The sequence below is a fragment of the Poecilia reticulata genome, linkage group LG13 (assembly GCF_000633615.1).
Source record: "Poecilia reticulata strain Guanapo linkage group LG13, Guppy_female_1.0+MT, whole genome shotgun sequence".
NCBI lineage: Eukaryota > Metazoa > Chordata > Actinopteri > Cyprinodontiformes > Poeciliidae > Poecilia > Poecilia reticulata.
This window is the reverse complement of record NC_024343.1, coordinates 6,149,359-6,161,848: the sequence shown is the minus strand read 5'-3', so window position 1 is coordinate 6,161,848 and position 12,490 is coordinate 6,149,359. Positions and strand designations below refer to the sequence as shown.

Below are 12,490 nucleotides of genomic sequence, written 5' to 3'. Positions count from 1 at the left end.
GTTCTAGAGAGAGTAAATTAGCCTTTTAGTTGTGGGGTTGAAATGTTTATCTTGTGAGTGTCTTTTATGGCAGCCATCTTGAGCCCATGCTAAAGAGGAGGCCCCACCCGAAACCCAGCTGTGATAAGAGCTGCAGTTTGATTGGTTGAAGTTAAAATAATGAAAAGATTAAAATGATTTGTAAATTGTGCATTTGCATACATAAAATGTTTGCATGATATTTTATAATTGATAAATAAGTGTTCACATTGTGTGTGTAAAAGTTAACTTCCTTTCCTCTCAGTTAGCTGCTCCCCACTCTGGAAGGCTGAGGTGATTGGCTGATGTAAATTGAGAAGGCGGGGTTTAACAAGTAAATAGGTGAACTGCTCGATGTAGCAGGAGGACTGATGGGAGGAGGGCTGCCATTTTCCCAATCTGCTGTGTTACATCAGACTCAATAAATAAGCTTTGTTTTTCTGTACAGCCAAGATTGAGTGACTTCTCTTTCCACACCACACCTCTCAGCATAACAGCAACAAATCAATTCATTTACATGCTGTAACTATTGCTAGACATTTTTCTAACAGATGAGCAGTGATATTTACAAAATATATTGGATTATTATTTTTTTTTTGCATAATGTGAAACAAATTTTAGATTTTAACTTTTTAAATCTTCTCCGAGTGTAGAAAGTGCACCTAAAACATCTCAAAAGCACATTTGTGGCAACTCAAACGACAGTGACCTACACTAAAAATCACATTGTTTTTAACCTTGACATTTATATATTTTATTCTTCAGTGTTGTACAGCTGAAAGTCTCTTTGTTCACTGTTCAGTTCCTCATCCGAAAACTGAAGGAGTTGCAGCTCAACTGGCTGTCCACCAAAACTGACAGGCCCAGGAAGGAGAACGTTAAATCCAAGTAAGGATTATTTGTGTAGCACATGTCAGTAAGAAGCGCTTTACATCATAAAAACATCTCAGAGTCATATGACACAAGTAGTAAGCATTACTTTTTGTCCTGTCATCATTAAAATTATCAACATCAAATAAGTTTTAAACATTTAATATCAAAAGCAGTCTAAACAGGTGGGTTTTAAGTAACTCAGTATTTTGGCTGTTTAGCAGTTTTCTGGAAGTTTGTTCCAGGTTTGTGGAGCATGGAAGCTGTGTGCTGCTTCTCCATGTTTGGTTCTGGTTCTGGGTTGCAGAACAGACCAGATATAAGAATTTTCAGCATTATTCAGTTGCTACATGTGCAAAGCTGGAAATTTACAGTTGTAATTGCACAGAAAAATGCTGAACAAAGTACTCAAAGAGACTGAAAATAAATGTATGTTATTTTGATTCTAGTTTTTACCTTATCATTTTTCCTTCTCAAAAAAAAAAGCATGACTTTTTTTTTATCTTAATTCTTTACATAAACAACTTAGCTCTTTTACAGCTTTTTGCCACTGTGACACCGCTGTCTGTTTAATCTTACCGAACTGGGGCATTGGAAGAAAACGTGAGGCTCTTTTAAAGCTTAGAGTGACACCTGGTGGTGGAGATGTGTGTTGACATTGTAGCAACACGAAATATTTTACTCATGATTCCAAGATAAATGTTCTCACTATATGATTTTATTTTTGTTCTTTTTTACAGGGTTTCTACACTTTGATTATCTGGAAGTTCTATACTTTTCCAGACTCAAATTTTAAAGTTTTTTTTTCTACTTAAAAAAAAAAAAATACATAATCCGTTTGTAAAAGTAAGCCATAACCTTATCTAATTCTTGGATGCCAAAAAAAGCTACATTATCCACTTTAAATTAACTGTGGGTTATCTCACTCAGTTAGATTATCTAAAATCAATTTCTTTTTCTAAGTATTTTTTTCAGCCTTTACGTTTAAAAAAAAAGCCTGATTAAATTCAGATACCTAAAATTGAAAAATATATCTTTTAAAAATGTTTTTAGATTAATTAGTATTAAAATAGATCAATTTTCAACTAGTCTAACATAAAATAAAATCATGGTTAAATGTTTCAGCCAACAGACAAATAACAAAAATATGATACCTAAAAAGTAAAGAATTATTTTTTTTTCTTTTGCTTTCAAAATTCAGATTTTGTCTTTTTGGTGATAGAATTAAGAAAACGTTTGGGAAATCAAAAATGTTTCAGTACTTGGGGGTTTTGTTTTTCTATTTTTATCCAAACCTGGAGAAAATGACCAGTGGAGATTCCAGACTGCATAAAAACCCTGTTTTTATAGGTGTGTCCTGTACATTGAGAATKTTCCTTGCATTTGTGTCAAAATTTAAAAAGACAAGAAAAGCTTAAATATATTTTTAGTGAGCAATGATCAATTTCTGCCTGTAAACACATCATAAACCCTAAATTCAGGCACATATTTATTGTAGCTTTACCTTTCTGCTCTGATCCGCCACCAACACAGACATAGAAATAACCACAAACTCACGTTTCATCTGTTCACTTTTATTTTAATTTATTTACACACATCATTACGATGTTCGCCAGTGGTAATGAGACTCTAAGCTTCAACATGAGAATCCATTTGGTATTCATTTCCATGTCATATCTTACACAAACAGAAACAAATCAATGTTGAGTTATAATGAAGCCTGAAGTCTTGTGAATCTTTGTCAGTTTTTTTTTCTCCTCCCCCCCCAAACAAACGGAAGCGAGAGGCTTTAATGACATTCTCTGTCAGCCCAGCTCGCTCTCATTCTCACACTTCACTTTGCGTCTCTCTCCGTCTCCGGCAAGTATTGTGCGATATTGCCTCATTCACTTGAAAGGCCTACAACTGCTAGGGGAGATACCAAGAGATTTCACACACACCCGCCTTCACACACGCACACACACACGCAAACAACCTCTTCAAGCTGTAGCAGATAAGATAGGCAACTTCTGTTGTCTGTTGACAGCTGCAGCTTGATACAATTCCACTCGGCCCCATGGGGAAACCATCGTGATGAATGAACAAAGCGGGTAAATGTCTTTTTTGTTGGGGGTAGGGGCAGCTGGATCAGCCATGCTTCCTCACCCCCAAATTGAGTCGTTTGGACAAAGTGATTTAATATCAGATCAGAATTCTTAAGGAAAACAGTTTATTAAGCTAAGCTGTCAATCAAAGCCTGCATTTCTTTATGATTTTGCTCTTTGTGATATTACTCAATGTGTGCAACCCTAATCCCAAACCCTACCCCTAAACCCTACCTGGTCACTGCAGCCAGCATTCTGATGCAGCCATCAGAATGCTGACGTAAGCATTCTGATGACTGCAAGACAAACGTCTGATAAGCACCACGCAGCCGAAACAAAAACAGTCCAAAGGCAGAGATGAGTGACACCACATAACTGGTTTATTTGGCTGTAATCTACCTGATGAATAAGAAATTTCCTGACATTGACATCCAATAATAAAAAAAGGACCTGAATCTTAAAGTTACATCAAATTGAGCTGATTGACAACAAAATTCCCAGGAAGTCGACAACAATCATAGTTGCCTCGGTAGGTGATTGTGTGTCCGCGAAATAAAGTCAAGGGGCAGATAGAGAGGAGTAAAAAAAAGGGGGCTAAATTGCTCTCCGTCCAGGAAACCAAAAACCTGAGCGGGAATTGCACCAATGGGACAACACGAGAGAAAGGTCGTAGGCTGATTGGACAGAGAACTGATGCGAAGTGAAGATCTTGAAGCCATGCAGTTAACATAATATTGCCTTCAAATAACACTCGCACATGCGTTTCCAAAATCAAACATGCATCGGGTATCTCAGTGGAGAGGAAGGGGGAGGACAGGTGGAAGTACTCAACAGTTTAGCAATACAAAATCTCTAAATGTCTGCAGTAGTGAATATTCATAAAACATGTTACACACTTTCGCCAGCAATCCCCTTTATTAATTTGATTGTTTTAACCAAACGATAAGTTATCAGGTAAAAATAAAATTATAAAATAAAATATATATATTTAGTATGAGTCTGCCTTGATGCTGCCGATGTGTGTCACAAAAAAAACGACAAGCAAATTTCGAATCACTACCACGAATCCAGAGAGCGATGACGATCCATCGGCGCATCGTCACAAGGCTGTGAGTTCAGTTCGGATCACAGTGGTCACGGACAAGTTCGGCATCTCCTCACGAAGCCACCTCACTAAGGCTTCTCACAGTTCACTCACCCACTTCCACACTTCTCTTTTTCTCTCTCTCTTTTTCAGGACAAAGTTTCTTTCTGTTCTGTCTTTCTTTTTTGTTTTTCTGGATATGAACTACCAGGATCATGCAACTATCCTTTCAATCGTGCTGAGACAAAAACCGGTCGGTGCTCTTGGCGTGATTGTTCTCTCTGTGCTGGCTGGAAGGAACGGTGGTTGAGGTGAGCGGAGGGTGAGGTTGGGGTAGTGGGGGATGGAGGGTGTTTGAGGGGGGCGTCTTCAGGCACTGCCATCCTGTTTGAGCCGCTGACTGCGAGCTTTGTACACCTCGATCAGTAAATCTTTAACGTACTGGATTTCTCGCTCCACCGACTCCGCCTTGTCACGTAGCTCCCGGTTCTGTCCCTCGAGGCCATGCAGCTCCTCCTCCAGAGAGTCCAGCTCCGCCCTCTTACGCAGCCTGTACCTGTAACAGGATCAGAGGGGTGAGGGGTGGGCGGGGGAGGATTAGGTTGCATCTACTGATTTTTGCTGCCTTGCAAATTTACTCATGAGTCAAGGTCCCTTCACTATCCTAAGTTTTCATCTACAGTTCTGAGTTCAGCCCAAACAGCCTGACAGAATTAGCTAGGAGGAGCAGAATTTGGCAGCCAGTGAGGGGCTTTCCGATCCCCTCCTACACTCCACAGGAACAGTTAAAGCACTGTGGTCTATGTAACAATCAAGCCATCCTGGAAAAGACGAAATCGTCTTTGCTTGATAGATGGGACCATGATCACACACCAGCCCTGGGTCTGGGTGCACCCAGATGATCACTCATGCTCCGAGTTCATCCTATCTCTTAAACCTAGTTTATCACTTTGTCTTGATTCAACTGTTCTCCAAGGTTGGAGCATGCTTTCTAAGGAAACAATAAAGTGAAGGATGTTGCTTACCTGTGAGCAGCGGTTTTGTTCTGGTCTCTCTTCTTTTGCTTCCTCTCTCCATTGCTGGTATCCAGGGAACCTGCTCCCATCACCAGGGCTGGCTTCATGGAACAGGGCTCGTCCTTTAACCTCTGGGTGGGGCGGTGTATGGGGGCACCCAGCAGTGGCCCCTCGCCTTCCCCTCTGGACAGACATTCGTAGCTTTGGTCCGCAAGGCATTCTGGATAGAGGTAGTGGCCGTGTTGGGGCTCCACAGCCTGTGCCTGAGCCGGCTGGTCTAGGTCTCCTATAAAGCTATGGTACGGATCCGTGCTGGCCATGGACTGATGGAAGTAGCTGTCGCCGGCCACCATTGTCTCTTGGGGAAGACTTCCAGAGAGTCCGCCATCCTTGCTGCAGTGCAAGACCTCAAGCCCCGCGCTGTCATAACTTACATTGACCTTCACATTGTGCATCAGCTGTCCTTCTCGCTTGTGGTGGCCGTCGTATGAGCCACCCAAGCAGAAACCTCTGGCAATCTCTTCGCTGCAAAACATTCCTTCGGAAAAACAGTAACTCTCCTCCTCCTTCAACGATAAAGCACATTCTCTCACCTTCTTCACGCTCCCGATGCTGTTCTTGCTCACGGTTTTCAGTGTGGAGTAGTGGTTCACGGAAAACTCTGTGCTCCCTGAGTAACATCCCCTGGAGCCCCACGTTTCCAGACCCACTTCGTCGCCGACTTTCACAGACTCGCCCAGGATCCTGCGCCCATTGTTGTGGTGGTAGCGGTGGTGGTAGCTGTACGGGGCGGGCCGTGCAATTTTGGTTCTGCTGATGGGACCGCCACAGAAGCTGGCCAGGTCCAGTTCCCCTGTTGCCAAGGTAACTACCACAGGGCTGGTTTCTGATTGGCTGGTCCCGTATGAGCCATAGGGTAACTGATAATAAGACTGGGAGCCCATTGCTTGGGAAACCTTGTCACATTTTGAGGATTTTTCCAACTTATTTGTGGTGGATGTGGACTCGGAGCGGAAGTAGTCCTCCAGCTGAGCCAGCTCCTCCTGCAGTAGGGAGGTCATAACCTCCAGATCCGAGGGCACCTTGACATCTTGTTCTAACGGCGAGGGTGGAAGAGATGAGCTCGGAGAAGACTCGGTCGTTGACACAAATGAAGACAAATCAACTTTCTCTGTCATCCAATCAGAGTGACCATCACCTAGAAAAAATGTGACACAAAATCATAAGAATGTGTTAAAAATTTTTTTAAGAAATCCATTTTGTTGCAATTGTTTGAATAAAATATGCACAATAAAAATGACAAAAATAGAAAAACGTATAAAATATCAAAAGTGAGCATCAATTTGAAAAGGCTTAAATCAAAAGCAAGCAACACATCCGATAAGATCCAAGCGAACAACTAACCGATCATCTGAAAATGATTGAACAGCATCGTCTGCATTCGATAAAAATCCACTTAGCAGTACTCACTGTACGACATTAGCCCCCGTGCTGCACTGCGGCTCCGACCTCGGGATGTGGAAAAATAAAAAACCGTCTTGGCAAAACTCACCAATTAAGCGCTGCATCTCCGCTGGCTCCGCCCCCGTCCTAAGCCGTGATTGGCTATGGTTAGCCTGTGGGAGAGGGGGAGAGCCGAGCTCGCCTGTGGAAATGGGGGGAATTTTCTTGCGAAGGATCGATGCCGCCATCGTGTCGACTGCTTCGATCGTGTTGTCCAAAAGCACAAACCATGTGCTGGCTGGAGGCGAGAGTTGTGGAATTAACTGTAGATCTGTGAAAATTTTTACGAAAGCTGTTAAAACCCACAATATCGAATTGCATATCAATTAATAATTCATAATAATGTACGACAAAAAGAGTCAATTTAAAAATGGCTAAACATAGTTTTTTAAGTTTAAATAATCTCATATTAATTCTCTTAAATTTAATCTGTTGTTGACCTATAATTTTATAGTGTGAAGGGTGTATTGGATTTATGGCGTTTAATAAAAAAATCATTTCTTGAGAAAAAGCTCTACACAAAAAATTAAATATGTATTTTTAATTTTAAAAAAACTTAAACAAATAACAAAAGTAAAACCAAACTGTTTAAGTTTGGGAATAACAGGTTTGTAGAACAAAAATATTTAGAGTTTAAAGTTTACTAGTAAACCAAAGTGAAACACATGCCTGGGGTTTCTTAGTATACCATTTTTGTTATAAACTGAAAAAATTATTTTTAATTTAAAAAAAAAATCTAATAATCGTTATAAATAGAAATATCAATTAAAGTAGCGTGTCAAGTTAATAACTACACTAACCAATCAGTAAAACAAAGTGTTCGAATGTCTAACAGTAACTGTTAACTAACAGCTGTTGTTTCCCTGCTAACTTTCCTCTGCTCCTCCAAAGCAGTACTCACCCCATACTTGCTCTGTTGTTTTGTAGGAGCAAAGCAGTCGAAGCTTAACGTCGCAGAAGGAGGACGCCGTTCAAAGAGCCATTATTTCGCTTTTGGAACTCAGGGACTCTTCATGAAGCGCTAGAACCACGAACAGACTTGCAGACAGAAAGTTTTTAAATCCGCTACTTCTCCAACTCCTAATGCCCAGACCTGATCACCTAGCTGGAGATTAATCCGCAGTTTCCAGACTTCTCGCGGTCGTTACGTCATGAAGCCGGGGACTTTCCTATTATCCAGAGACCTCGGGCTGTTTGCGTCAACCGCACGAGCCCGTCCGACAGGTGCTGCTCCAATTTATGTCAATACCATGGTGTTTCTTTTACTTTCTTTTCAAGAAAAGTCATCCTTCCTCACAAGAATATCTAATTTCGCTTTTCTAAAGGTATTTTTTTTACTTTCATAAGATTTAAAAGTTGTTAAAGAAGCCTAAACGGATGTTTGTAGTTCGTAAAATTAGAAAGCTAATAACCGTCTGTAAAACTCCTTAGTTACCTATTTAATTCACGTTCTCTTCACGCGAGAATCAAACTATTTAATTAAAAACTAAAAAAACAGACAGTGTGGATGAATAATGAACATGTCGAGCAGATGGAACACCCAGCACTAGTTTCGGGTGCGTTTCTGCGGAAGGACATCATGTTGCAGTTCGGAGTAGTAACTTTAGTTGCAGTCCTGTTGCATCAGATCCGCAAGGGATTCGCTGAACGCTGTAACATTGTGGCCCCATCATTGGTTTATCAGGGGGAACTTTTCTATTCCTATTGGCCCTGCCATCACTTATTCTCTGATTGGTAATCATTAGGCATTAACACCAACCTGGGACCAGCGACCAGCGCCTGGCGGACTGTGGGTCAGAAATAGTGGTGCGTGGGGAAGGAGGAAAAACTCTCCTGCTCCTGGAATGACACATAATCAGCAAATGCTATTTTTCCCCTCAATTAGTTTTTAATATTTGGTGTAACACGTGTGGATGTATTTTGGACTCATAGAAATTTGAACTTTTTAAGAAAAAAGTAAAAGCAAATCTAAACAAAAAAGTAACAATCACTTTACTAAACATTTTAAAGGAATTCAGATTTTTTCTTTTACAGATTTTTGATCCTAGTTATTTTTTCATGCCTTAGTTTTTTTTTTTCCCCCAAAGAAAACAGAAGTGGGTATTTATTTTAATGTTTTAAATACCAAATTATGTCATTTAAGGATTTTTTAAATTATTCATTTGTTTATTTTGATACATAGTATTGGTCATTATCACATAAATAATAATAATAATACTACTAATAATAAAGGAAATGAGTACATTACAAGAAATGGAAAAAAATCTGAAATTTACATAAATAAAAAATAACTTGGATCAGCCTTATCAGCTGTCATAAGCTAGTTAAGTAAAAAAAATTACCCGTTTTTAGTCCTTTCTTTGATCGATGACAGAATTTGAGCACAGAGACACGTTTGTGTGTATGTTCATTTTTATGGCGCACTATTTCTTAGATGAAAATGAGCTGATAATGAAGGGTTGTTTTAGTCAGTGATGTCTTTTCCCATAAATGTTCTTACAGTGTGAGAGCTGGATGCAGACAGACCCAGCACAAAGGCCTCCACACAAACGTCCTCTCAAAACGTCTCAGCTTTTAACAGGAGTCATATAAGTGAATGTATCTTTAAAAATATGATTGAAAGAAAATATATATATATTGATGATTGTGTGGTAAACAAGTGTACAGGGCTTTAACTGGTCTTTATTCTTTTTAAGATTTAGACAATTTTGAAACGTCACAGAAAAGGTGTTGAGTAGCAAGCAGCTGTATGCTAAGAATAAAAACATATTCTTGTAGACAGTAGCTTCTAATACCTTCTGATGGCTTTAGTTAGTTAGATTAATCAATAATAAACTGAACAAAAAACAGTTGGAAACAGTCAATAGCCTAGAGAGAATGAGACACCTCAACGTGCTTATAAAGCAAGCAAAAAATACAACATACACTACCAAGGCTTAGTTTTAAAATAATTTGCAACCGTAAAATCATCTAAGTAAGAATTACCAACAATTAGACAAATGATTTCAAACCTTTCCAGACATCTAAACATCCACAAAGAACAATTTTAGCCAAACGTGACAACCATATTTAATAGATTAGAGTCCCTGTATATTATAGAAAATTGGCCTCAACTCCTAAAAACTGTAGGAGGATGAAGATCTAAAGATTGTTGAGTTTAATAAAAATGGATATGAGAGTCACCTATAAAATATATGTCAAAATACTGAAATAAATCTGAAAGCTGATAACAGTGGTTTAACAGTTTTCTCCAGATTTGTGCCTCAAGACAATACTGTTTCTGAGATTTACAGGTAATTCATTTGTTTTCATACTTGGGGTTTGACCTCTGACCTGCACTGTCAACTGTGGAACCTGTTATTGACAGGTGTGTGCCTTTCCAATCAACTGTGTACACCATTTAATACATTTGCAAAAAATCTCAACTTTTTTCCACATTCTCACAATGTGGAAAAAGGTGGAATATGGAAAATAAAATGTGGAAGTGAAGTTAAGCGCTGTGAAAACTTTCCAAATGCAATCCAAGACAATCAGGGGACTTTTTTTTTTCTATGACGTGGAAGATACAAGTGTGCACTTCAGTAAAATGAATTACAATCTTTCTGAGGTTTTCTTGTTTATACATAATCTACCATCAGTGTTTACATCAGTTCTGTTCCACATTCTTGAACACATCATGGTCCAATAATTATATCTGTCAGGCATTAGAAAAATGTTAATTTGAGTGGGGAAAAAAATTAATATTCATATTTTCCTTCAACTTTTCTGTTCTATTAAAAACAGACATTTGTTGTGCGTCTCTCTGTCTTTGTCCTTATTCCTGTCCAATGAGTAATAAAATAAGGCACCAGAAAAAATAAGCAAAAATAATAAACATACACATGTATGATTTTGCATATGTTGTCAATATCAACTTTTATACTTTTAATATTATTGCATCTGAATACTTTTTAGATATATTGTTTAGAAAAGCCAATCCAGGGACACAAATTAGCTTACGCTATAAGCACCATGGTAACTGCTGCTTTATTCACTTTGTCTGTGTTAATGTGTTTCTATCAACACATTAACACAGACAATAAATAAATGTTGCTTTTTAATAGTAAATGTATTAATGATATTTAAGTGAAATGTATAAACGGTTAAAAGCCTGGTCTTATAATTAAAATAAAAAGAACATATTTCTCGTGTTTTCTGTCTGGAACCAGGGATCATAGTGACTGACTTCAGTGAATGAGGAAAATGAACAATAATTTCTGTCAACGTTCATTCTCTTCTAAACTTCTGACTTCCTCTCCTAACATGAATTCAGATTTCTTTCAGGTAGAAACACATCACAGACGTTAGGCCATGATTTAAAGCCTCCAGCTCCGCAGCTGAGTCACAGTCCAGTAGACTCTGTTCACTTGGGAACCAAAGTTGCAACATTTACTTCATTTTTCAGCTGCTGCAGTTGAGTTTCACACTGCACTGAGTCAAATGAGCCAAACCCCTTTAAAGACCTGCTCCCCCCAATCAGAGGACCTCAGTTACCAACCAAACACCACCAAAATGCAGAGAGAAACTGAAAACGTAGCAGTGATTCCACAGGAGCACAGCAGCAGGACAGGTGTGATACTGACACTGTAAAACTCAGGTCCTTGATAAACCTGTGTGGTTCTGACGTAGAGCTGGGAATTTATCACGTTGTTTATCCTTTACCATGATATTTTTTTATCCTGATAAGAATTCAGATTCATTATTGTCATCATAAATTTCAGGTATTGATGTTTTTTATTTGTTTTTTTGTGTGTTTTTTTTTAAGCTGAGTTTGCAGTTTGATCACAAATGTTATTTTTGCTATTTTCTCCACTTTGTTACACAAGAGCTTCAATGAATATCAGTAAATTTGAAAATATGATTAGATGTAATTACTGTGTGCAAGTGGTGTCCTTATAGAGCCTGTTGCAGATAGAAATGTTTTCAAGAACAATATTTGTGCTTGTGAATCTATGAATACTGTCATACATTTCCTTAAAAATTAAAAAATAAGCTTTTTTTTAATCACAATCTCTATCATTATCACATTACCACAAAATATCTCCATAAAATTCTAAGTACATATCGCCCATCCCTATCTTAACTCAGTGTCAAGTCAAGGATTTGATTTTCCCAACTGGCTTTTGCTGCTTTTACTATCAAACTTCTCCTTGCACTCAATTTTCCACTAAAGTGACAAATCTGTGACAGGGTGCTCTAAAGGCTGCTGAATAATGAAGTGTGCTTAGTTGTTTTTTGTTTTKGTTTTTTTTTTTTTACAAACAACTGTCTAAACATTGGTTTCTCTTATTTTATAAATGATAATGTTGAATCTGCTGTGTGCTTTGCATACTTGAGGGCAGATATAAATCATTTTCAGAATGGCCTGATCATTTTGGTTATGTGTGATACATAAAAATCCCAAAATTAAGAGGTGCTGTTTTTGGGGTTTTTTTTTTTGTGAAAATATAAATTGTGCAGATGAATTTGAAAGGCAGTAAATAACAGCCCACAACAGTGGAAACGCATAAGCGTTCTTCCTTATGTCACAATGCATGGACTGAATGTCATGTCACATGGCCTTCATATAATTAAAATATGAGCTTTAGTGAATCATTAAAACAATAAACCCATTCATGAATGTTGTATGTGTTGTTCTCTGTGTCTCTCCAGCAGATTGAATGTGTTGGTCCTGGTGAAAAGTGATGATGACTGGCTGTATTTTAATGATCACTATTCTCATTTTGGCTGTCTGCCTACCTGCCTGCGTGTGTGTGTGTGTGTGTGTGTGTGTGTGTGTGTGTGTGTGTGTGTGTGTGTGTGTGTGTGTGTGTGTGTCTGACCTCCCCAGCATGACGGGCATCATGACAGGCGACGATGCTGCTGAGGTCGTACAG

General features: G+C 38.7%; 1 protein-coding gene across 3 annotated transcripts; it reads right to left on the bottom strand.

Moving 5' to 3' along the window:
- Positions 1-2,451: 2,451 nt before the first annotated feature.
- atf5b (activating transcription factor 5b) lies at positions 2,452-8,017 on the bottom strand. Of its 3 annotated transcripts, XM_008425139.2 has the most exons (4): positions 7,477-8,017; positions 6,625-6,846; positions 5,082-6,270; positions 2,452-4,612 (listed from the first exon to the last, which is right to left on the bottom strand). In XM_008425139.2, the coding sequence occupies exons 2-4, from the start codon at positions 6,761-6,763 to the stop codon at positions 4,426-4,428; spliced, it is 1,515 nt and encodes a 504-aa protein (XP_008423361.1). In that variant the 5' UTR covers positions 6,764-6,846; positions 7,477-8,017; the 3' UTR covers positions 2,452-4,425. The 3 variants fall into 3 exon arrangements, with proteins under 3 accessions (XP_008423361.1, XP_008423363.1, XP_008423362.1); XM_008425141.2 differs by lacking the exons at positions 6,625-6,846; positions 7,477-8,017 and adding an exon at positions 6,543-6,599; XM_008425140.2 differs by lacking the exons at positions 6,625-6,846; positions 7,477-8,017 and adding an exon at positions 6,477-6,566.
- Between the last annotated feature and the right edge of the window lie 4,473 nt (positions 8,018-12,490).

Bases quoted from the DNA above. Each gene is read 5' to 3' on its own strand.
- atf5b (XM_008425139.2), bottom strand. From the start codon at position 6,763: ATGGCGGCATCGATCCTTCGCAAGAAAATTCCCCCCATTTCCACAGGC. The intron at 6,271-6,624 runs GTGAGTTTTGCC...CATTTTTTCTAG, and splicing joins GGAGATGCAGCGCTTAATTG to GTGATGGTCACTCTGATTGG. The intron at 4,613-5,081 runs GTAAGCAACATC...ATCCTGTTACAG, and splicing joins AACAAAACCGCTGCTCACAG to GTACAGGCTGCGTAAGAGGG.